Source organism: Piliocolobus tephrosceles, chromosome 13 (genome assembly GCF_002776525.5).
Source record: "Piliocolobus tephrosceles isolate RC106 chromosome 13, ASM277652v3, whole genome shotgun sequence".
NCBI lineage: Eukaryota > Metazoa > Chordata > Mammalia > Primates > Cercopithecidae > Piliocolobus > Piliocolobus tephrosceles.
In genome coordinates this window covers 77,464,010-77,491,408 of record NC_045446.1, presented here as the reverse complement: position 1 = coordinate 77,491,408, position 27,399 = coordinate 77,464,010, and the positions used below count along the sequence as shown (strand labels likewise).

Below are 27,399 nucleotides of genomic sequence, written 5' to 3'. Positions count from 1 at the left end.
AGACGGGTGGATCACGAGGTCAGGAGATCGAGACCATCCTGGCTAACAACGTGACACCCCATCTCTACTAAAAAATACCAAAAAAAAAAAAAAAAAAAAAACTAGCCGGGCAAGGTGGCGGGCGACTGTAGTCCCAGCTACACGGGAGGCTGAGGCAGGAGAATGGCATGAACCCAGGAGGCGGAGCTTGCAGTGAGCTGAGATCCACCCACTGCACTCCTGCCTGGGTGACACAGCGAGACTGCGAGACCCCATCTCAAAAAAAAAAAAAAAAGTTTTGTTTTTAAATATTCAAGTGTAATACTTCTGTGAAAGATTAAAACATACATTTCAACTCTGTTGGATGTGTCCATTTCCATTTACCCCTAACCTGCCATTAGTACATAGGTTTGCTAGGCTGCCAAATATCCCAAATAACTGGTCATGAAGAGAGATGATGTTATTAGTTGAAAGAAAAGCATGGATACCACGACATTTATCCAAATGGTATGAGACCCATCTTTGCATCCCTGAAGTAAGAATGGCCACTTCTCCAATTAAATTGCTCTACACGAAAGCAGCACTGTCCGTGGAGAGTTACTTCAAATCTATAACATTCCACTACTACAGATACCAATTCAAAACTTTAAAAAAAATTCAGACCAAATCCATGTACCCGTGATCCTTTGTAAATCCTCAAACATAGAAATAATCCTAATTTTAATCAAGAATTATATTGGAATGAACTAAAGACATCTTTTAAAGTAATTTTAAGTGTACTCTTGTTTGCTATTACACTTCTACATAGATTATATAATATTGCTTATGGACATAATTTGATCAATAATATATAATAATGTCAATCACTACAGTGATCCAGAATCTTATTCTGGCTATGGAGGAAGCTTAATTATTAAGCAACATCTTCCTAAAAAGCTTCTGAATTTCTGATTCATAAGAAAAACAACACAAATGAAAAGAGTATCTTTAACTGAAATAACACTGAAGTTTGAGCTTGGGCCCCCTCCTTTGTGTTCAACATAATTAACTCTTCAAGATGAAACATTTAGTCACATTAATAAATTACAGTCATCTTCAAGAAAACTCTGTGGGCAACTCTGGTGTTACAGTTGTGTATCTTGGATCCAACCTGGGGATGAAATCCTGAAAGTGTTTAGATGCACCAGTACCAAAAACATCAAGGACTTTTCGGTTCATGACAGCAAATCTGTAATACAAAGAATACAGTAAACCAAGTATTAATACAATTTATAAAATAATTCATTTTAGTTGACTTATCTTTTGTGGGATGGGAAAACAGAAAAGGCTAACGTAGCAAAGGATCTAAATTCAATGGCAGATTCAAGTCACATGAATGCTTTTCTTTGGGATACACTGTCTCATATTTTACTTAAAGAGATAATCCCCAGATCTGAAACTGCAGAGATTACAATCATTATTTCAAACCCTTCTAGAATTCTTTCCACTAGACTGTATCAAATAGAAAATTAGGTTATTATTTTTATGATGAATGAATTCACAGGAAACTAAACAAAAAAATGAGCTAACATTACCAATGAGGCAAAAGCATTAAATGTAATTCCTCTCATAATTGACATCTTAATGTCTCACAATCAAATGAAAACACATTCAAATGTGGAAATGTTTAATGACTAAAAGGCAAACAGCATACAGGTTTTCAAATGTCTAATTAGACACAACACAGTAAAAACATACCCTAATGTTATCCATTATCTAACCTAAGATATATAACATTTTTCAAATACACAAATTTACCTAATGTACAGGATAGACCTTCTGGGTCTCTGTGGTTATTCACAAGCATTTCCTTATTTCCTTTCTGGAGAAAACAGCTGAATGAAATTAGTTTTGAATCACTGGCCAGCATTATTCTGACAGCCTATAATTGTGACTTTGAGTACTTTTCCAAAGTAAGTTCCCTTCCAAAATAATCAACTAGTAAAACTCATTAATGTGCAGAAAACTAAATGACAAATAAATGATTACACAATAATAAATAAAGGATCTACAGCGACACAGATAAGAGGGAAAGTTCTGAAGCCAGACTGCCTGATTTATGTTCCAGCTCCTTCATTTACTAACTGAGTGACTCTGGCAAGCTATCTAACCCCTTTGTACATTTTGGCTTCCTCATATGTAAAACAGGGATAATAATAGTACCTAACTCATAGAGTTAGGATTTAAGGATTAAATGCATATTTATGTATACATGTATATTGTATGTGTGCCTCTTAAAACCACACCTTGGACAATGTAAGCATTATACAAGTATTTGCTATTATTCTTAGTAATGACAGTAATATGTGCAATTTACCCAGTGCTACTATAAGCATCTTAATTTTCCTACAACCATACAATGTATGTATTATTGTTTCATTGGAGACAGAAAAAAGCTTATGCGCATGAGGGTAAATAATTTTCCATAGTAACACAGCTGAAGGTAGCAGAGCTGGACTCACATTTAGGTCTGCCTGACTCTAAAACCCATGGTCTTTCTATTAGGTCAAAATGCCTCCCAAAGAATTAGATTAAGATCAGAGGAGAAAACAAAACAAAGCAAAAATGATATGCAAGGTAGAGGAAAGTATACTTACAACAAGAAGCAACGCAATATGACTATTTCCAAAATGGAAATCAGTTAATTAAGTAGAGATGATCTTTAATTAATCTGTTTAATATTTTTAATAAAAAAGAAATGGCCAATGATTCCAACAGTCAGACTTAAGTATTTATGTAGCAATTAATCAGTAGTTAGCAAATCAACATGATATTAATCTAGATCACTTAAAACATCTACATTATACAAGGAAAAGAATGGTCAGAATAATGATCACTCAAAAAACGCCCCATGTTATTCTTAGTAAGTTGCTCATATTTTATTTATATATAAATACCTACTTTACCACTGAAAGAATATTCTCTCAAAAAGATAAAACCACTAGTAATATTTTTAAGAAAACTGCTTAGTCACTTACTTGCCCTTGGTGAGTCTTAAAAGGAACTTCCAGTAAGATGGTCTCAAAGTCTGAACTTCCATGACAGCCTAAGAATATTACATTTGAGAATTCTTTTAGTAAGTAAAAATGAAAACTGGAAGTGATGAAATACACAAAGGTGTATTGATGTTTAAGTTGTTAACTATCAAGAATCTTCGTAAATATGCCTTCAAATAAAAATGTTGCTTTTGGCCAGGCGCGGTGGCTCACACCTGTAATCTCAGCACTTGCGGAGGCTGAGGCAGGCGGATCACCTGAGGTCAGGAGTTCAAGACAAGCCTGACCAACATGGAAAAACCCCCTCTCTACTGAAAATACAAAAATTAGCCAGGCATGGTGGTGCATGCCTTTAATCCCAGCTACTTGGGAGGCTGAGATGGGAGAATCACTTGGACCCAGGAGGCAGAGGTTGCAGTGAGCTGAGATTGCGCCACTGCACTCCAGCCTGGACAAGAGCAAAACTCCATCTCAAAAAAAAAAAAAAAAAAAAGTTGCTTTTGAAGTAATAATTAAGTGAATAGTCATTATCAGGAAGGATTTACTGAGATATTGATACTTCATTAGTTTTAATGAGTTTTTCAACCTGGCAGCATTTTGTGAGAAAGAGCAAATAAAAGTTTTTCCAAAAATTTTAAAACAGCCCTAACACCATTAATGTCAATAATAATGGTTACAGAATTTAGAGATTGAGCAATGCTTATATGAAACTAGTTCTTCCTCATCCTCATTCTGAATATTGGAGAAGTGCAATTATTTATATTTATGCCTATGACTATTAACAGCATATCCCTATTATCCTTTTTTTTTTTAATCAAAGGGAAGGATAATTAAATTGGGGCATTCTTCCCAAGGTACTGGAATAATAATTTACTTATAAATTGTAGTCTATTAAAACCTAAAAATTGGTGTACTCATAGAAAGGACCTAGCCCATTAAGTTAACACGTTTAAAGATTAGAAGCCTGTAAGCTATCTTGCTGAAAAAAAACAAAAAACAAAAGCTTAAAATGTAGTACTGTAAATAGAAATGCTCCCAGAGTTTGTTTTTCTCCCATTTGATCAATGTACATTAGAAACAGGAATCATTCAATTTCTCATTTCAAAAAGCTATACTTACTGCCTGGAAGCAAATTGCTGTAGAGATGGAATAGATGATAGTATCTGCGTGAGGAAAATAGGGAACCTTCCCTGCTTCAATGCCTTTGAAATACATTGTCTGCAAAACAAGCATAAGACAAGAGTTATAAAGAAAAAACCTCAGCATTAAAAACATAATTGAGCATTGTGCTCCCTGCCTACAACTATGTTTTCTACCTTTCTGAATCCTAATACTCCCTTCAGAGCTCAAACCATGTCACATTTTTCATAATGATGTTAAGGGTCAGCCCTTCCCTTTCCCTCACTGTTTTGCTCCAAATCCTAGCTTCAAGCAGTAATACTTTTCTGTAAATTCAGGAACATTTTATTTCTGCTTTTTAAATGATATTTACTCTTCAATGCTTTCTGTACAGTGCTCATGTGCTCTCTTCCCTGATAGATCTGTTCATCCTTCATTAATTTATTCAGTAAACATTTAATGGTGTCTACATGCTGGGCACTGTTCTTCACAAAATAAAGAATATAAACAGGATGAGAACTCAAAAGAAGTCACTGACAGGTGGCAACAACCTTCTCTTCTTCAACTTTGCATGGTCTTCAATACCTACCCCAGACCATGGCTTTAAAATACTTGCTAAGTAAATATGACTCTTTTAAAATTATATCCCAACTGAATTGCCATAAAAAGAATCCTCAAGATCTATATAAGCTACCATAACCAAAGAGCAAAGCAACAAAGGAAATGATAAGGTGAATACTTTACATACAAATCAATCCAAAAGTATATACTGAGGATTAAATGTACATAATATGTGTAAGAGACTGGGATATATGAGAATTGCAAGATATATACCAAGTTATAATCTATTTTGGAAACAAGATAAATAAATATACTTTGGCCATTATTTTGAAAAAAAAAATGTAACAGTATATTGCAAGATACAGATATATTGTGCTGTATTCATGTTGAAAATTTAATTCAGATGTGGTAGAACTGCATCACAGAAATGTTAAGTGAAATAGCTATTTCCCAATAGATAGAATAACTGTGTTTCTAATTATTTATAATAAAATTCATTTAATAAACCAGATTCTAAGTTAATGAAGGATAGAAACCATATCCTATACTCTATATTCTTTCCAGTATGTAGCACAGTAATGAGAACATAATAAATACTAAATAAAAATATGCATTTGACTCAGAGGTTCCTAGAAAACAGTGGTCTATACAGTTGATCTTTATATCATTTTCAGTGTACAGTAATAGAGCATTTTAACATAAAATTAACTTCAATCATAGAAAAATGATTGTCTATTACAACACAGCAACGAATTCCACAAAAGGATATAGCAAGCTTAAATTTCTAATCTCCCTAATTTTTTTTTTTTAAAAAGTCTGCACCAGCACAGTCTGTATGCCAGTTTCTTTTGCCAGGATCAGATATGGCCTGATGACACAAGAAAGGGAGAGATACCATTGCATGCCTTAAAAAACTCTGGCCACTTAGCTGTAAAACACCTTTAATAAACTAGATCTCAATATTGGTTTCCTCTTGTGTTAAAGAATATATTTTTTGCCACCTAAGGATTATTTTCTTTCTCTCAGTTCCTTTTGCAAGTCTTGTCAACTCTACTCCTAAACATACACCAAACCTGTGTAGTTCTCTCCATCTCTGCTGCTACCATCCTGGTGCAAGCCACCATCTCCTGAAAGAGACTAACTGTTCTCTCAGCTTCGGTCCTGCCTCTCTCTATATAGTAGCCAGAATGCTCTTCTTAAAATGTGAATTAAATACTGCATTTCCATGCTTAAAACTCTTCAGTGGTTTCCAGTGCACTGAGGAAAAAAAAATAAATTATTTACCCCAGCTTTTAAAATCCTACATGATCTGGCTCCTGCTTGTCCTCCTGATTTCATGATGTATATATTCTCTCAATCTCTCTCTCTTTCTCTCTTTCTCTCTCTCTCTCTCTCACACACACACACACACACACACACACACACAAACAAGCACATATTTGGGTAAAGCAAGTAATTAAATAAGTTAAATAAAATCTATATTCTTAACTTTGAATTAGAAATATCAATATGCTCCAAATGTATTTTCTGTCTCTAAAAAGAAAGGGGAGGGAGATTCTCTAGCTCCGTTCACTGCGAAAGGCAAGAATCAGTAACTAGCCTGGGAGCCTCTAGTACCCAGACTGAAATCTTTAAATACCATTTCCCACTGGGAGCCATTACAGAGAAGACTGATTCTATGTCTGAGGCAGAAAATGTGCCAGATGAGCCTGGAATATATTGTCTTACAGCAAGAAAGCTATCAAAGATAATGGTGTTATGTTACAACAAACAGGAGTCAACTTAAGGAAACTCTCATGGCCAAATATGGGAACAATCTGAGCATAATGATTGCAATGGGTTAAAATAAATCAAAAATGTTAAACTCCAAATCTTCATAATGATACTTTAAAAATAAAGACTCATCGGTCAACTTTGCAGGATGCTAACGTGCTAACTCATTCTAAACACTGATAATTAAAAATGAAGTAATCGGCCGGGCGCAGTGGCTCAAGCCTGTAATCCCAGCACTTTGGGAGGCCGAGACGGGCGGATCACGAGGTCAGGAGATCGAGACCATCCTGGCTAACAGGGTGAAACCCCGTCTCTACTAAAAGATACAAAAAAATTAGCCGGGCATGGTGGCGGGCGCCTGTAGTCCCAGCTGCTCAGGAGGCTGAGGCAGGAGAATGGCGTGAACCTGGGAAGCGGAGCTTGCAGTGAGCCGAGATCCGGCCACTGCACTCCAGCCTGGGCGACAGAGCAAGACTCCGTCTCAAAAAAAAAAAAAAAAAAAAAAAAAGAAATCAAGCATTTTATTTTGACTTCCCAGAACAACATATTTCAGAGTAACCAAACAGTTGAAAACTAAAAATGCTTTTAGAACAATTTCAGCTACTAAACACAGAATAAACAATAATAGTATTTTTCATCATTTTACAACTCTTAATGAAATAATAAATCCCAGTGATTATTAACGGCTGCTAAAACTACTAGCTAAAAGGCTACTGGGGAACCTTATGTTGGCTCTGTCAACACCTAAGCCCACTGATCAATCTTAGCATTACAATAAGAGAGACAACCAGACATTTTTGTGCCTCATCATGCAATTGAAAGTTCACATACACAGTAAATGTGAAGTATGTCTGTTACCGCCTATAAAAATTGAAACCTGAATTTGCTTAAGCCTCAAGATCTAACAATTTTAAAAATTCATGAGTTAAAGAAACATGTTAACAACAGTGAGGATGCAATCAGCAAAATTCAGAATTTGGGAAATTCCCTGAACTAATGACCTACATCTTCAACAAATAAATGTCAAGGAAGGAGGAGGAGGAGGAAGAAAAGCTGTAGCAGCAGTAGTAGGGGGGTAACTATTATAAACTAAAAGAAACTTTGTTTGGAACTTGATTAAAATAAAATGATTGTAAAAAGATATAAGATAATCAGTGAAGACATAAACTCTAATTGGATATATTATAGTACTATGGAATTACTGGGAGGGTTTTAATGTATGATAATGGTACTGTGGTATTGTTGATTTGTTTGTTTTGAAGAAGCCTTTAGCCTTTATTCTTTAAGGAGTCTTTACTCTGAGACTTTTTAAAGGATGAAATGATACAATGTTTGGGATTTGCTTTAAAACAATTCCGTACCTGTGGGGTTGAGGAGTGTAGATGAAAGGAGACTGAGCAAATGCTGGTAACTGTTGAATCTGCATGATGGGTGCATGAAGGTTAATTACACTACTCTTTCTATACTTAATGTATATTTGAAAATAACACACATACACAAAGAAAAACACAGGGGAATCAACTTTGCAAATACTTTTAGAGGATTAAAATTTACTTTTGCCATTGGGATATATATTTGCTGTTAACACAGTCAGCAGCTAAAAGCTTTATATTCTTTGGAACTTTTCATGCATAAAAATTTTGCTTACCTCTACCAATTTGGATGCTAAATACATGGAAATTGTTGTGCTTTTATAAAACATCATTGATATACCTGCCAAAAATCCTGAAACAAGAAATAAGAAATAACTGATAAGATTGCAAAGTGTTCATTTATTATTATGTCATCAGAAATGTAAATTCAGTTACACAGAATCAGCACTACCTCTTGTTACAACACAATCAAGGACAGTAATACACCAGATGACATTAAAATGGGGTGAGTTATTATTGCATATTTTATTTAAAAATTGATATTCAGAGTTAGAAATAAACAGTTCTGATTTATGTATAACAAGAAGCTTTACATTTCTATTTTAACTTTAAAGAGGAGTGGTCTTGCCAAATACAATTTTAAAAAAATAATTTTTCAAAGCCTTTTGGTATCATTTCGATTTTAAGTGGAAATATTTATTCATATATTCTTCTAATATTAAATAATTCAAATAATTTTAGTGCTATCAATACTTCTCTCCATAGCACTGCTTTCATTCATTCTATAAATGGAAAACCAAGGCCAGGGGAAGAGAGGAGGTGTCAAATACTAATAACTAAGATTATTCCTAAAAATTACCTGATAAATTATCTATTTAATTTAATAATATATTACTTATAGAATATAATATTTAGATTTTTTAATAAAATGATTAAGGTCCTTTAAAAAGTTATTATGAAAATATATGCCATTTTCCCATGGTAAAAATAGAATTTTCAATGAAATCTACTTGAACTTCCATTAATCACTTATATGGTAACTATAAGGCTTTACGTTCTTTTATGACACATTCGCTAGGATTTATGGCCTATAGCAGGACAGATATCCAAGTCATTATACTGCCAACTCAAAACATCAGATGGCAACAGTGCCTTAATACGTTAAACATCACAAAGTATTTGGACAAGTGCCTCAACTGGGATTCTATTACAATAGAGAAAGGAAGATCCATAGAAATTGGATGAATTGGATGGTATTTCTAATTCATTCCTACTACTGATTAACACAATAATAACTATTCATTTTTTATTACTGCTTTACCAGCTATAATAGCATGTAGTTCATCATCTAAGTTTCTGATCCAGCGCAGGAAGCAACTAGTACCCTAGTTAAGGAGAAAATACAATGACTACAGTTATTTCATTTCTAGAAACAAAAGCATAAAACGAAAACAACTATAACAAATCAATTCATCAGATTACCTTGTGGGTCAATTAGTGATCTTATCTAAATCAAACTGAATATCTGATTGGAAAAATTATGAAAAATAATATTTTATAAAGTTATTATTCTGGATAGACTCTATTAAGAAATTACACATATTCTTATTGCACTGATTTTTCAAAATAAATCCATAAATTCTACTTTTGCCTAGCTATTGAATGCTAGGAAAAGCATCATTCCCATTTTAACAAGAACAAAATGCTGGTTAAACAAGTCTGTCAGGCCACAATTCTATACCCAGAGAAAATATTTCTCAAAACTGAAGATGAAACAAATATTTTTTCCAGACAAATAAAAGCTGAGGAAATCCATCACCAGTAGATCTGAGCTCACACAAATGTTAAAGATAGAAGGAATATGACACAAGACAAAAATTTAGAACTATGAAAAGAAATGCAGAGTTCTAGAAATAGAAAAGTGAAGGTAAATTTAGAAGACATATTTTTCTTACATTTACTTGCATGAAAAGTTAATTAACTATCTAAAATAGGGGTCAGCAAACTATGGCTCACTAGCCAAATCTGGCCTGCCACTTGTTTTTATATGGCTCAGGAGCTAATAATCATTTTTACAGTCCTAAATAAATGAAAAATAAATCAAAAGAATGACAACATTTTACAACGTGAAAATTATACAAAGTTCTAATTGTAGTGTGATAAAGTTTTACTGAAACACAGCCACACTCATTCATTTATATATTGTCCATAGCTGCTTTCACACTGTAACAGCAGAGGTGGGTAGTTATGACAGAGACCATATGGTCACAAAGCCTAAAAGAGTCATGATCTGGCTCTTCACAGAAAAAGTGTGTTGACCCCTGATCTAAAACAAAAATAGTAACAATATATTGTGGAGTGTATAACACATATAAAAATAAATGATAAATGTTAAATTCTATAACAAAGGATGGGAAGGAGACATTCAAAGTACAGTGTTATAAGGTCTGACACTGTATGTGAAGTAGTATAACATTACTTGAAGATTGGCCGATACATTAAAAATGTGTATTATAAAATGTTAAGGCAGCCACTAAATGAAAGCAAGCACAAATAATAAGGCAATCATGAAGATAGAATAGAGCCACAGTAAAATACACAATCAATCCAGAAGGCCGAAAAAGAAAAAAAAAAACAGAAGAAAAAAAAAGGAACCAACACAAAACAACATGAAAGTAGGTTTAAACTCAATCATATCATAAACTATATATGTTTACATATAATACATTACATGTAAACAGTACAAACATGCCAATTAGAAGACAGAGATGATCAGATTCTATAAGAAAGGGCCAACTCTCTGCAGCCTAAAAGAAACCAGTTTTTCAAAAGAAGACAGAAAAATTAAAGTGAAAGAATGGAAACATTATTACATCAAACGATAATTTTAAAAAGTTGAAGTAGTTATATTAATCTTAAATGTAGACTATAAAACAATGAATATTACCAGAGATAAAGAAGAACCTTACCAAATTTTTTAAAAAGGGTCAGTTCACCAAGAAACAGAAAAACAAGGTTTATTTGCCTGCCCTTCTCTTAACATTCTTACAAAGATACTACAGCATGGGCAATTTGTTTTTGGAAAATCACATGCAGTTTTTGAACACACCACATGAATATTTTCTGAAATTTTCTGACCCAGTTGTATTTTTGTTAGTTTAATACCATTTGTTCGTATTACCTAAGTAAATAAATAGTAACAGAAATGAAAAATTAAAAAGCAAAACAAAACACACTCTGAGATATGCTAGATCGTAGGGAATAACCAACCTGGGGCTAAAAATGTTGGAGATAATCCACATGTAAATAGTTAAGAGTTTACGTTAAGAATAAATAAATACAAATGCTGTAACATGAGAAATTTTTTTTAAATGTGAATATAAACATGCAATTACCAATAATCTGTCCTTAACTCTGTATATTCAAATACATTAGTAATGCTTCCTAGTCAAACCATACTGAAAATGTTTTTAACATTAGTAATATTTCATAACAAGTGATTCATTATCTATGGTTTATTATTCCTCCTTTCCTTTTCAAAATATTTTATCCCTACCTATCTTGTATGTGTAAATTTTTACAGAAAATGACACTGACCATGTTACCCTAAATAATTCTAGAATTGTTTTCCCATCATTAATTTTATTTGAGTTTAACAACAAAAAGTGTGTATATGTGAATGTATATATATATACACACATATACCCACAAAATATATATCATTTTCAATATATTTATTAAAATATACATTAAAGCTTATTCAAAGAAATAAAATATGAATAAAATATGTATGGAGACAGAGGCAAGGTAGACAAATCCCATCTATGAAAATGTACACTCCTTTAATGTCCTTAATTCATTAGTCAGACATATTGGAATGTCTGCTGCATGTTCCTGCAAAATGAGCCACAATCCCTGTGCTCAAAACATATATCTTTTTTTTTTTTTTTTTTTTTTTTTTTTTGAGACAGAGTCTTGCTCTGTCACCCAGGCTGGAGTGCAGTGGCACGATCTTGGCTCACTGCAAGCTCCGCCTCCCGGGTTCACGCCATTCTCCTGCCTCGACCTCCCCAGCAGCTGGGACTACGGGTGCCCACCACCACACCCGGCTAATTTTTTTTGTATTTTTATTACAGACGGGGTTCCACCGTGTTAGCCAGGATGGTCTCGATCTCCTGACCTCATGATCCGCCCACCCTGGCCTCCCAAAGTGCTGGGATTACAGGCGTGAGCCACCGCGCCCAGCCACACATATCTTTTATAGAGTAAAATTACAGCAAAAGTGAGCAATTTGTGATTGTAGATTAACAAAAAAACAACAAATCAATTTTTTTCACAGTCATACAGGCTGGGAGTTCAAAGATCAAGGTATGCTCAAGGTTCGCTCCTCCTGAGGCCTCTCTTCATGGCTAGCAGATGGCCACCTTCTCCCTGTGTCCTCGTGTGGTCATTCCTCTGTGTGTGTATGTGTTCTAATCTCTTTTTTGTTTTTTAATTGCAACTTTTTTTTTTTTAGACTTGGGGGATACATGTGCAGGTTTGTTATGGGGTATAAGGTGTGGTGCTGAGGTTTGAGGTATGATTGATCCTGATACCCAGGCACTAGTTTTCCAATCCTTGCCCTGCTCCCTCCCTCCCTCCCTCCTCTAGAAGCCCCCAGTGACTTCTGTTGTTATCTTTATGTCCATGTGTTAGGTCAACATTAATTAACACATTTTACCATTTAGAGACTATATTCAGATTAAGAATCTTTTAAGTGTTTAATAAAATATGATTTACATACTAGTGACTCCATTATGCAAAAGGCCATCACTTAAAGTTGCAGTGTACTAGGTTAAGAATGATCTCCACATATATGTTTAGGTGTGGGCACTTTTATAGGAACATAGAGAATGGGGTGGAAGACTGTGAACTCTGGTTATTTGAGACTGTGTAGTAGCAACTGGGAGTGGGTTGAAGAAGGAATATAAGTCATTGCTTATATAAGTTACAACAGAAAATCCTCACCGATTCTATCAAGTGTTTATTTCAGCTAGAAAGATCTGAAATACATTTAAACTAATAACCAGGCAGTAAATATGATTTAAAAAACAAATAAACCAGGCATATTAATATCATTTTTGATGTTGGAAATATCCAAAAAATTCGTATTTTCTGAGTGTCTATGTACTGAAAAAGAAAATGAGTCTGACAATGTTTAATACCATATCTAAATGCAAACATGTCTACACATTCAAGCATATTAAATAATATTTTAAAAGAAGAAATTTCTGCACCCTCATTTCCCAATACATTGTATAGATTTGGTTATGTTCAAGATATCTATGAATATTCCAGAAAGAAGCATTAAAAAATAAGTGAACTAAGGCCACCTCTCATTCTAACAATAGCAATGTTATTTATTTCCCATTTTTCTTTCCTCTTCTAAAAGCCTTACCTTGTATATACTAACAAAAGATCCAAGAAAAGCTCCAAGCTGGAAGTTTTCTTTATTGTAGAAGAGAGAAAGTAGCCGAGATGGCTGTGTAAATAGATGCCTAAATGCAGAGGGGATTCGGAGGCAGCACTGGATCAAGTAACCCACGCTAAACATTCTGATGAAACCCTAGAGGAAATTTGGAGGAAAATCTGATTTACAAACAAATTTTGAAGTTTTTCATAGAATATAAATTTTACCATCTCAAAATAGAAACAAGACAAAACAAATTTAATCTAAGTTTATAGCACAGCAACTTTCAAAATAAAGCCTTAAAACCTCAAACAATAATTTTAAAACAATTACCTTAAAAATAAGAGTGAAGTCTTAGAATGAGTTTACTTTCTTTGATTTACAAAGACTTAAAAAGTCTCACAAGCACTGGCCAAGCTTGCCTATGCACGAGAATTCCATTTCTTGACATTTTGTTGACAATAATCAGGATTTTAAATTCCTAAACCACAAATGAGTTTTACATACAAAAGCACTAAAATTCCAAAAACTACTTAATAAAACCAAATGCTCTTGAAAAATGTTAACAGAAAACTACTCTTAATGATTAGCACGAGTAGGGATTATTTTCATAGAAATATATTTTCAATATTTGTTAAGAATTTTGGTGCTAACTTTTAAAATGGTCAGGTAAGAAGAACTTCCAAGGGGCAGGGAGTGCATAATTATATCTAGGTTTTCATTCCTGTGCTCCACTATGTTGGGCTAAAACATCTCTAGGGAGTAGTAGCTTTAAGGTATATTAAATTAAACTTGAAAAAGCAAACCTACTACAAATTTACTGTTAACATTTCTCTATATTTCCTTCAACTGTCCATAATGCAAAAGAGATCTGGAGAGGATGACTATTATTGGTCAATTTCATTTCCATATTTATGAAGATGAATTTTAGATGTCTGAGACACTATAAGTAATTAATATTAAACTGAAAAATTTCAATTAGCACAAAACATTAACAAAAAGAATAGTATTTTCTATACAGTTCAACCAATACATTGTTAATACCAGTGTCCCATCCTCCTCCTCCTCTCTAACTCCAACTGGAATGGGAAAATATTTACACTCTTAGCAGTGTATGCCCAAAAGTCAGGTTTGTATTTCCTGGACTACAGCTTTCTTTTCTAGAAAAAAAATTAATTACTATGAGGAAACACCGGTTAATTTACCTGAAACTACCTAATACCTTATTAAAACATAAAATCAAATTGTCCAATCAATTACTGTGAATTCTCAAGCATCTGCTTAACTGAAGTTGCCTAGTATTTGTTAAACGAATGAAATGGTCACACTTCTATCTTGCCACTGATAACCTTATAATGATAATCTAAGGAATTAGGGATTATAATGACATTACAATCTTTTTCATACTATTTTCAAGAGAACTATTCATCCACCCATTAATGTACTTAGAAAATACTTGCTGAATGCCTGTTATGTGCCAAACATTACACTAGATGTTGGGGATAACAGTGACAAGGAGGACACAGAGTTCTTGCCTTCGTGGAGTTTTCATGTTCATTAGTGGAAAAGAAAATAACTAAGTAAACAAATACAAAAGATTATAATAAATGTTATGAAGGAAGTAATCAAGACACTAGGATAGACATTAACAGGGCAATCTACATTAGATTAAATGTTAAGGGCAGACATGTAAATGATGTGACATTTAAATAGAACCAAAAGAGAAGTTAGCATGAGAAAAACATTTCAGACAGCTCAGACAGAAAATATAAAGCCAATTAAGAGGCTGGTAGGTGTAAGGAACCACGAAAAAGTTAGTGTGAATGGGTACAGAATGTTGAGGACAATGTAATTAATATGAGTATTTACTCAGGGATGTGATTTAACATATGGTGTAATTAAGTTTTTGAAATAATGAGGTTCATTGTCAAAAAATTTCACTACCATGTTTATGGTTTAAATTCCTCACTCACAGGTCTCCAAATAGTTTTACATTCATGGATATAATACAGTATTCCAATTTATACATAAATTGCCAAGTTTACAGTACTGGTACACATTTGAAAGAATCACTAGTTTTTTATTGCTTGGAAATTCTCACTTTCTCATACAATTTTTTTTAATATTACCTCCCCTACTCCAAATTTCTCAAATACCTCTGGTTTAATCCAAATACTTCTCTTAGATCCCCATCTAAAGTTTTCCTTTGAACTACAATCATGTTTAGTTGGAAGGAATAATAAATCCAGGTACGAGCTGACTTGGACTGCCAGCAACGTTACTTTTTTTTTTTTTTTTTGGCCACTTTAAACTGAGGCAGGAAATCAAATTTGGAAAGAGTGTCAGAAAGTATTGCACAACTGAGGAACAAAACAAAACAAAACCCTACTGCTTTATCCTTGGTCATTCTGGGGAATTGTGAAGCTAAGTGTGGGCTGGGCAAATGGTACCATCAACACTGGGTCACAGATGTTTACCTTCATGAGCACTAATGTGGGACAGTTCCTCCTTTCTAGAGTAACCATAAAGGGGCTGTCTTTTTGGGTGCTGCACAACTCTGCTCTTCTCATCATCAAGTGAGTAGAGACTAAAATTGCAAGAAGAACATAAACTTTCTACATCATTGGAACTGTTAGAGCACCACTCAAAACTAAGGAACTTGGCCGGGCGCGGTGGCTCACACTCCTAGCGCTGTGAGGTCAAGGCAGGCAGATCACCTAAGGTCTGGAGTTCAAGACCAGCCTGGCTAAAATGGTGAAACCCCACCTCTACTAAAACACAAAAATCAGCCAGGCATGATGATGGGTGCCTGTAATCATCCCAGCTACTCAAGAGGCTGAGATGGGAAAACTGCTTGAACCCAGGAGACGGTGGTTGCAGTGAGCCAAGATCGCACCACTGTACTCCAGCCTGGGTGGCTGAGCGAGACTCCGTCTTTAAAAAAACAAAACAAAAAACTAAAGAACTTGCAGCAGGTGGTGCCACCTGTGCCACGCTGACTGCAAAGAAAATAACTTTCTTCCCAGAAGTGGTGGTGATGGGGGAAGGGAGGAGGGACAACACAACGGCAGGCGAGGAGGGAGAGACACGCTAGTACACAAGTCCACTAGGGAGTCAGGAAATTATGCCAGGCATAGTTAGCTCTCCTAATGTAGAGCAATTGTGGACATGCTCCAGTTACCTCAATGGCTTAAAAAAAAAAAAAAAAAGTAATAGTTTTACAAGTCCAAAATCAAATGCCATTGTACCAGACTGGGTACAGTTCATACAGTGTATGTGTATGAGTGCTGATCCAGCTAGCACACAGCACAGTCTGGAGTCCTGTACTAGGATGTAGTTCTAATGAGGATACATTACAAAGTACAAAGTTTAATGACTTTATGTTTCCTTGTTGTTATCCCATCTTATCTTCTGTATCGTAAGCTTTAAGTAAGCCAATTTTTAAATAAGCTAATTTTTAAATTATTTAAGGATATGGTAAGTGAATACTGAAAGCTAAATCATCATCTATTGTCATAAATTTCTTATCTCTTGAAGTCAAATTCAAAGAATGATAGCAGTTATTAATGTCAACTTTTCCATTTGCTTTTAAATTATTTCTAAATAAGTAAGTTATTTCTATACTCATTCCCTATTGTTAATAAAGTACATACTTCCATATACTTACTTTAATGCAATAAGAGATGCAATTATCTTCATAATGTTTGCAACATCTATGCCTTGGTCCATGTTTGCATCTGAAATTGAACCCAAAAAAAGTAAACTAATTATAATTATAGTGTGTATATCCATGTGTTTGTATATGTTTGTGGATCTGTTTAAAGCTTTCTAACCAAGAAAAACAAAGGAAAAAGAGAAGAAAACATCACTCACTTCTTTTTTCTTTTTTGAGACAAAGTCTCGTTCTTGTACCCCAGGTTGGAGTGCAATGGTGCAATCTCAGCTCACTGCAACCTCTGCCTCCCAGGTTCATAACATTCTCCTGCCTCAGCCTCCCAAGTAGCTGGGATTACAGGTACCCGCCACCACGCCCAGCTAATTTTTGTATTTTTAGTAGAGATGGGGTTTCACCATGTTGGTTAGGCTGGTCTCGAACTCCTGACCTCAGGTGATCTGCCCGCCTTGGCCTCCCAAAGTTCTGGGATTACAGGTATGAGCTACCGTGCCACTCACTACTTCTAAATGTGTGTCACTTTTGGTGTTTAGGACATACAGAGGCAAGAACAACAGATATTTTTGCTTTTTCTACTTGCTGCTTACCTTTTGATACATTGTATAAACTATCTGACTGCAGTCAAAATACTTGAATATGGACTAGAGAAACCACTGTTAGGTATTTGTGATTAAATATGAAAAAATACATATATATTATGTATATACTCTGCCAAGTCTTTTGGAAACTTTAAATTGCTTATTGTAGAGTATAATGGTAATAAATCATCCATGAAGTCAGTACTTGAGCAAAAGTCATAATGAGAATGTGCTCAGGTTACAGGAATTTATACTTAATTAGATTTGAGAGAAAACATCTGGGAAAGAAACATGATATAGTATTAGGATTCAAAATTCAGTTGAAATAAATAAAGAAATAGAGATCATGTGGTAATTCAAAAGTAGTTAATTTGTGATTTAACTGTAAACCACTTAACCCTCTAGTGTTTAATAAATATTTCTGCTGGGAGGACTACTGTTCATGATGCACTCATTTTAATTATTTAGCATGTTGAATCCAAGACTATTTATTCACCCTAGGCATAAAAAAGTAAGTAGAATATCTAACATGGTTCTAACTTTCCCTCTCTCTTCGAGGGTTCATGTTCCAAAATAAGCGGTCTTTATAACTTCTTTCAGACTGTAGCTAATTAATTATTTTCATGGTTGAACCTACATGAATGTTTTCCTGTTTATAACAATAACTTGTAGAGCAATGTTCTGGCTCTGCACCTCTCCAATCCCATTTGCAAATTGATTAGCAAGACCTTTACAGAAATCCAATTCTGCACTACAGCTGGAGTATACAGCCTTTCCTAGTCAAGGGTGACAGCAACAGTTCAGTTCACACTGGCCATAGCCCTTATATCTTCAGAATGCTAAGGTATATCTGGCCATGTGAAGCTGCTGAGTGATTAAAGCTGGAGGCCTGAAAAGCAGTGAATAAGAGAAAGGCTGCCTCATGCAAGCCATCACTCTTCACACTTTTAAGTGTCCCCTTCAAAGACATTTCTCAGCCACTGCTACCAGAACTACACTGAAATTGTTAAGCTTCCTTTGTTTTTTGGGGTTTTGGTGTTGTTTTTTAAGAGATGGGGGTCTCACTCTGTCACCCAAGCTGGAGTACAGTAGCATGATCATAATGATCATAGATCACTGCAGCCTTAAACTCCTAGGCTCAAGCAATCCTCCCACCTCAGCCTCCTGAGTAGCCAGGACTACAGGCACATGCCACCATGCCTACCTAATTTTTAAATTTTTTTTAGAGACAGGGTCTTGCTATGTTGTCTAGGCTTGTCTCAAACTCCTGGCCTCAAGTGATTCTCCTACCTCAGTCTCCCAAAGTGTTAGTTTTACAGGTGTGAGCCACCACGCCTGGCCTAACCTTTCTTTCCTAGTGAAGTTAAATCCTGATATCAACTGTACTGTCAATTAGTCTTTCTTAGTCACTCATAAATGGCTTCCCAGGACCTGGACTGCCTGTCTCCTGTATTATTTGCGTTGCTTCTGTATTATTCTGCATCTGCTTTCACACCAGTAGACCCACTGAGGCTACTCTGATACGTTCTGTCATGACCTGATCAGTTCTGATGCCCAAGGCATCATTTACCCATATAATTCATTCTCTGCATTCCCCTCTGATTCCCTTTGAAATTATTTCCATTAATAGGATCCTTTCTCCCTTTTCTCCACTGAGGTAACCCATAACTATTTTTGAACTTGTTTAATAAATTCAACTACCATAATTATTCCTGTTATCTTCTAGATGTATTGTATGTTAAGATGAAGACAAAACCTTTAAATTCAATAAAAATCTGAGTACCCTCCCTGTGCTCATATTTTATGTCAGGCAAGTTCATAGATGTTATCTCATTTAATGCTCACAGCAACTCTTAATAGAGATTATTAATCCCAGTTAACAGACAAGAAAATGGAAATGCACAATGGTTAAATCTCTCGTTCAAAGTTACAACACTGGTAGAGGGAAAATAAGAGAGAAACATAGGTTTTCTAATTTATTAAAGGAACTCAGCTTCCTATAACTCAATGGTCCCCAATTTTTTTGGCACCAGGTACTGGTTTCATGGAAGACAATTTTTCCACTGACTGGGTGGAGGGAGAGGGGGATGGTTTAGTATGAAACTGTTCCACTCCACATCATCAGGCATTAGATGCTCATAAGAAGCACACAACTTAGATCCCTCACATGCGCAGTTCACAATGGGGTTTGTGCTCCTATGAGAATCTAATGCCACTGCTGATGTGACAGGAGGCAGAGTTCAAATGGTAATGCTTGCTGGCCGCTGCTCACCTCCTGCTGTGTGGCCGGGTTCCTAAAAGGCCTCGGACCAGTACTGGTCCATGGCCCAGGGGTTAGGAGCCCTTGCTATAGTTGATCCCCTAACTTTCTTTATTGCCTACTCATTCCACCCTCTCTAAAATATCACTACCAAGATTTTATTTGTTGGTTGATAATCTAATTTCAAACTATTAAATTTATTTTCTTAAATATCTATACTAGAAATATAAATGAAAATTTGTATGAAACCTGAAAACTTCTTTTTATAATATACAAATAAAAACATTTCAGTTTGAGAACCCCAAAAATGTTCACTCTTACAAAACATCCTTTACTTACGGATTGTCCCTTATTATTCCTTAATCTTCTTGAATCTCTCTCAGGAATTTTGCTTCCTTCTTTCCACACTTGGCACATTAAATCAACACATATTAATCAGTTTCCTGAAGTTCTCTATCATAGCCTCCTGTGATTCTGCCTGGTTTGTAATACAAAAGTATTCCAATTCTATGTAAATCTATTTTAAAGGCATATGATGGTCTACAGTCCTGCCAGAAATAATAAATAATATTCACTTGCCATTGTGTGTCTTTTATAAAATTCTATGCACAGTTTCTGGTGAAAAATGATCATCATTACCTGAACAGAAAACAAAAATACCATGGCACGGTACAAATATCATATGAAACAGTAACAAAGTAGGTTAAAATATCAAGATAAAGAGCTCACATTGAATCCACAAATTTCCTGACTAGACCAATCATATTCATTCTTCTGGGTTCTTCCTTGTGTTGCTCTCTTTTTTGTTCCACTTTTGCATATGCTGCCTCTGGTGAAAAAGAGTGTGTGGGAATTTCTTCCTTTCCTACAATGAACCTAAAGAAAAGAGCACAATGTGAGGCATTTTCCACTTAAAAAAAATCAATGAGGAAAAAAATAAAAGACTTTATAAACAAATACACAGACAAATATCTTATCATTTGAGATAGTATTTTCACAATTTACATAAAATCGAATCATCCTATGAAGAAAAATAGACTTTTAAAATCTGAATACTCAAAAAAAATTAATAGTTTTTTGTTTGATAATGCAGGTATTTTAAAATCAAACTGACCAAGTAAAATACAGCACAACACTTAATGAAGCACCCTTTAACCTGGGACACCGCTTTTTAAACATATGCCTTAGAGTTTTTCAAAAAACCAGGTAGACTTGGGTATACTAGTAAATCACAACACTAAAAAATCACAAAAACTATATATTTTTTTCTTAAATTTGGCTAATAGTTACAATTGAATGAGATTCTCATTTACAGTAAAACTTGACATTTATACCGGTCATTTTGAGTCATAAACAGCTGTAGCACACTCGGTTATCTGTATACGCACAGGGAAACAGAGGGCACTACAGAACAGGAATCAGAAAACAGTCAGATTCCCCAAGTCTTCATATTATTTCATTAGGAAATCTGAAAGTTGATGTTATTCTAATCTACTTATTTTTCTTTGGAAAAATAAAATATCTAGAAAATAATATTCCTGTTTCATCAAAACTAGACTATATTTTTGCAAAGACAATGAATGGAAAATACTATCACAATTGGATATGCCTCAAGAAGTATCTCCTTTCTTAGAGTTTGCAGTATCACTGTTTATACCTATCCTGTAAGAGTCATTACTCTTATAAAGATTAAGCTTTCCCAAGGTAATACTACCTTCCAGGCTTTCAAAAAATATAGTAAAATAGAGATAGAATGGGATCAATAACAATACACTAAAATTCTGGAACTTGAGTCAGGCATAGCGGCTCATGCTGTAACCCCGGCACTATGGGAGTTGAGGCAGGACAATCACTTGTGGCCAGGAGTTCAAGAACAGCCTGGTCACCAGAGTGAGACCCCACCTTAACAAAAAAATTAAAAATCAGCTAGGCATGGTGGTGTATGCCTGTAGTCCCAGCTACGTGGGAGGCTGACATGGGAGGATTGCCTGAACTCAGGAGTTAAAGGTTGCAGTGGGCTATGATCATGCCACTGTACTTCAGCCTAGGCAATACAGTAAGACCCTGTGTCTTTAAAAAAAAAAAAAAAGTAACTTCAGACCTGTGACAAACAGAATATGAAAGTATAAATACTTAGAAAGAATGAAAAAGCTGTTACTACCAATAACTGCAACCCATCCTGTTCAGACAACCTTGGTAAAACATCTAGCTTATCAAATCATAAGTGGTGTGCAAGGGGTTTGTTTGTCACCAGATGGCAGCTGTGCATCTTTGGTAGCTGTCAGTTCAAATGAATTTGTTTCTTACTTATGGTTGTATATAGAGAGTTGAAGATCTGTACTGCTGTTCTTTATTAGCAACAAGGGTAAAACTATGCCAGAACAGATAGAACAGTTTCTCTTACACCCTTCATAATACTGTTGCTATTTTGGCCAGGACTGACTATTTCAGTTTAGAAGTCACTTCCTTGGAGAAGTTGACCCTGTCCCAGGCCAGAATAATTCTGTGCTAGGAGAGCCCAATGAACCGCCAGTACAGTAATGTACGTGCCATTTTAGTAGTCTACATCCCCTACTCAACTGTGAGGCCTGTGAGACCATGTGTATCTTCTTTGCTATTATATCCCAGCATCTAGCATAGTGTCTGGCACATGGTAAATACGTAATACATATTGAATGAATGAATATAGTAATAGCTAGCATTTTCTGAGCATATCTTACATGACAGACACAGTGCCAACTGAGCCTTTTACAAATACTAATTCATTCATGTAATCCTCACAACACTATAGGTGTCACAATTCCCATGAGAGTTGGCATGGTTAAGTATCTTGTCCACAACCAATAAATTATCAGTAATTATTTGAACCCAGAATTGTCTGGCCTAAAGTCTGGCTTCTTAATCACTAAGCTACATATGTTTCTAACTATGTTTTAAACTATGATGAATAAGGCTAGCACACCTTCAGAGTCTCACACTGGCTTTTCTCCCGAGGTTGTGTCCTTGACACTATTCTCTTGACTTCTACTGTTATCTACATACGCAGATACTTTTCAAATCATCCCACATAGAATTTCCAGAGGAAGCTTCCCAAAGTACACATCTGAACTGACTACACATATCTTCAAGGAACTTCACGGGCTTATGGCCTACTGAATTAAATACAAACTTCAAGCTTAAATCAGTATCTGATTTAAGATACTGTGAGGCCTGTGCAGAGTGAGTGCTCACTATAGGAGCTATTATTATATTACAATTAAATGAACTATCTGACATTCTCCAAATAAACCATGTGTCTGTATTGCTCTTCTTATCTGGATCATTCTTCCCTACATCTTTTCTAAAAATCTTATTTGTCTTTTAAAATCCATCTTAAATGCTCCTTCCACTCGCTCCTTCCCACCCACCCCCACAGGAAAACAAAAGTATTAATAATTTGTGAATTATAGAACACTTAACTTCTATTATTACATTTGGGTTTTTCTAGTCTATAAGTAATTTTGTGCAAATTTCCTGCTTTCTTCTCTCCATTTACTCCTATCCACAGCTTGGGGAAAGATGCTAGGTTAGGTTTGCCTAAAATATATTCCTGAGATAGCCTACACTTCTCTTTTGCAACATTTGACACAGTTATAATTAGTGCCATCTTTCCCACTAGACCATAAGCTCTCTGAGGACAGAGACTGTATCTGGCTCATTCCCCAGTGTATTCTCAACACTTAGTACAAGACCTGGGGCAAAATAAATGTATACTAAGTATATCTATCAGTGAATGTTAACTCTGTAGCTCCTGTATTATCTCACACTTGTTGAGGAGTGCTGAAATGGTTTGGCTCTGTGTTCTTACCCAAATCTTATCTTGAGTTGTGATCCTCACATGTTGAGGGAGGGATATGGTGGGGGTGATTGGATCATGGCGGCAGTTTTCCCCATGCTGTCCTCGTGATAATGAATTAGTTCTCAGGAGAGCTGATGGTTTTAAAGTGTGGCACTCCCTCACTCTAGCTCTCTTCCTCTCCTGCCGCCTTGTGAAGAAGAAGCCTGCTTCTTCTTGGCCTTCTGCCATGACTGTAAGTTTCCTGAGGCCTCCCTAGTCATACAGAACTGTTAGTCAATTAAACCTCTTTTGTTTATACATTAACCAGTCTTGAGTAGTATCTTTATAGCAGTGTGATAACAGACTAATACAAGTGATTTTTTAAAAGGTGCTAAACTGAGTTTTTGTTTGTTTGAGACAGAGTCTCACTCTGTCACCCAGACTGTATTGCAGTGGCATAATCAAAGTTCATTGCAACTTCCGCCTCCTAGGTTCAAGCAATTCTCCTGCCTCAGACTCCCAAGCATCTGGAATTACAGGTGCCCACCACCACACATAGCTGATTTTTGTATTTTTAATAGAGACGGGGTTTTGCCATGTTGGTCAGGCTGGTATATAACTCCTGACCTCAAGTGATTGCCCGCCTTGGCCTCCCAAAGTGCTGGGATTATAGGCGTTAGCCACTGTGCCCAGCCTGAAGTAAAGTTTAGTATTTCAAAGCTTTTTAGCTTTGTCTAATTAGGACACATTAAACTGGAGAACTTTGTAAATATTTGTCCTTTGTGGATAAAGGACAGTTTTCCTCTGAGTGAACAATGTATGTTTTCATGATACAGCAGTTATGATCTGTATGAGATAAGCACTTCCTTATGCCATTTTATGATTGTATTCATTTAAATCTCACCATTCTCAAATGTATCAAGCTCTGTGTATCTTTTCCTCACCAAAGTTTAATATTGTCAGGAAGTCATATTAAATTGTGCTACAAAAAGTATTTTCCTTTCCCCTTCCGTTTGTAATTAATATTACATTTTGCACTTTTGACATGCTATAAATTTACAGCCATACGTCTACAGTAAAAATCACAACCGCCAGGACCGCAAAGAGGTAACAGGAAAGACATGTCAGATAACACTTTTTGGAAAGCCTACAAGAAGCACACACATTATTTTTTTACAATGAAACTTAACAATAAAAAATATATTTGGCTTTTAGTAACATTCTTCTGAGAATCAACTTTATAAGTGTGAGATTAATTCATCTGCAATGGAGTGAGTCCATATTCACCATATAAATTCAAGAAATAGCCACATTTCTTGAATCCAAATTCATCACACTGCAGATTGATTATGAAATATAATTAAAATGAAACAGAATTTGCTTAGTGGAAGGAGATGCACAAATAAACATATGACAATTCACAATATTTAATAGTTTTCTTGCTTTAGCAACAAGAATATAGCGAGAATTAACATTTTTCTAGAATATTTTTCTATAATACAGCGAAAAATTAACTGCAAATAGTCCAAACTAGCCCTCTGTTAAAAGTGGATTTGAAGAAAAGACACAAAACCATCTGACACATTTTAAGTTTTTGCAAGAATTCTGGGAGTCTAAGCAGATATAGGAAAACAAGACTAAGTTTTTCCTTCTTTTTTGAAAACCTAACTTTTGTTTTTGTTATCAACTTTAAACTTAATACCAAATGCTTTCTAGCCAATGCAACAACAATAATAAAAACTTTATTTTCTAATAAATATCATGATCTTTTACCAAAAAGTAACAGTAAGGAAATTAGTGTGGTGTATTATGACTTAAAAAGTTATTGTTCCCACAGAGTTCTCACAACCAAAGATATCCTTAATCATACAGCGGACTCCATTTGTTCCCTCCCAAACCAGTTTCCTTGCATGCCATGTGATTTTCTGTTAACAGCACCTTCTTTTAGGCACTTTGGTTTCCAATACTTGGCTGGGATTGCAGGGTGGAGGGGAAAAAAAGGAAAATATCAGTCTTCATTTTCATTCATTGCAAGTCTTAACTTTTTCTGCTTCTCTTTAATCCTCCTACTGTCACCCAAATTCTAGTCCTTATTGTCTTTCCACCTTCTGGTTCTCTCTTTTTTGATGTCCCAAATACTGCAGCCAGACCAATCTTTCTGAAACACTGTCAACCACCCTGCTCAAAAAATGTTAGTAGCTCCCTACTGCTGACCTTATCAAATCCAAATTAGTCTTTTTTTGTCCCCCAGGTCTTCCATAATCTGGCCCTACTCTACATACCAAAAAATATTTTATATTTCCTAATATAAACTTTTCCTACCAATTAAGTCCATTTTCTCACTGTTACCTCACACTTCATGTTTACAATTTTCACTCTCTTGCTACTATTATTCACTTCCACCCAGAGTGCACTTCCTCTTCCTTGTAGTTATTGAAAGCTATCCTTAAAGTACAGTTTAAGGCACATCATCTATGAGAATATAACAAAAATAATAGTCAACATTTCTTGAGTATTTACTACATGCCAGCCACTGTTTGAAATATTTTTCACATATTAACTCATCTGATCCTCAAAATAACCTTGAGACAATCATGTAAAAACTTTTGCTAGTACTGAAGCTTTCCCTAATTTTCCCCCCCAATACTTGCAGTAAAAACCATACTACTAATCTTCACCAAGCATCTACTATAAGTCCTTTGGATTACAAAACAGGCAACATTTATGATATAAACTAGACAAACACTGTGTATGGAGTCAGTATACATAGTTAACTTGCGTGATGTTAAATTAGACAAATATTCTAAGCCTCAGTTTTCTCATCATGTTACATCTCACAGAACTGTTGCAAAAATTTAATTTTCTAATCTATGAGAAAATTCTTGGTGAACTCTAAACATAATGCTAATGCTAACCAACATTTCTACAGTATATACCATGTACCAGTTGCTATGCTAAAAGATGGGCTATGAAGTGAAAAGGCTCTAGTGATACTTAAAATCAAATTTGTGTTTGACTGTGCATGAGTCTTGCCCTAAAGCAAATAATCTAGTACCACACAATTAAATACTTAACTTTTCAGTAATTGTTCATGAGCAGCTCTGTCTTTTCCAGCTCCCTGAAGTGAGTTCTTGTATTTCTTTTCAAACACCCCGCAACAGAAAGCACACAATAGGTCCAAAAGAAGTAGTTGATTAATTTTTAGAGGGAAAAATCTGACAAATTACTCTTTCAATGAGCTATATATCCGCAGGCTTGGAAGCATTTTTATGAATTCTAAAATTATTTTCAGTTTAAATGTTTAGTCAATATTTATTGTAATTACGTATAATGTTTTAAGTTAACTTGTAAATTCTCTCTCAACATAAAAATAAATGTTACTTACCTAAGTGCAGAAAATGTAAATCCTTTCAAACCATCCTTGCACCTAAAACAATAAGAATTTAAAATCATAAAATATTTTGAAATATAAATAGTATATGACATTGCTATTAAATCTTTTCCTGAAAATAATGTTTTAAAAGATGAAACTCTTTTTTTTTTTTGAGACGGAGTCTTGCTCTGTCGCCCAGGGTAGAGTGCAGTGGCCGGATCTCAGCTCACTGCAAGCTCTGCCTCCCGGGTTTACGCCATTCTCCTGCCTCAGCCTCCCGAGTAGCTGGGACTACAGGCGCCCGCCACCTCGCCCAGCTAGATTTTTGTATTTTTTAGTAGAGACGGGGTTTCACCGTGTTAGCCAGGATGGTCTTGATCTCCTGACCTCGTGATCCGCCCATCCCAGC

General features: G+C 35.2%; 1 protein-coding gene across 4 annotated transcripts in view; it reads right to left on the bottom strand.

Annotated features, from left to right (window-relative positions):
- Positions 1-228: 228 nt before the first annotated feature.
- Positions 229-27,399, bottom strand: part of TMEM135 (transmembrane protein 135) — a 259,277-nt gene continuing 232,106 nt past the window's right edge. For all 4 annotated transcript variants that reach the window (XM_023209221.2, XM_023209222.2, XM_023209223.2 and 1 more), the window contains 9 exons: positions 27,003-27,044; positions 20,530-20,676; positions 16,957-17,026; positions 13,278-13,445; positions 9,162-9,225; positions 8,116-8,192; positions 4,134-4,232; positions 2,997-3,064; positions 229-1,207 (listed from right to left, as the gene is read on the bottom strand). In XM_023209221.2, the coding sequence (XP_023064989.2) occupies positions 1,075-1,207; positions 2,997-3,064; positions 4,134-4,232; positions 8,116-8,192; positions 9,162-9,225; positions 13,278-13,445; positions 16,957-17,026; positions 20,530-20,676; positions 27,003-27,044 (868 nt within the window). In that variant the 3' untranslated portion in view covers positions 229-1,074. The remainder of the gene's footprint in view (positions 1,208-2,996; positions 3,065-4,133; positions 4,233-8,115; positions 8,193-9,161; positions 9,226-13,277; positions 13,446-16,956; positions 17,027-20,529; positions 20,677-27,002; positions 27,045-27,399) is intronic.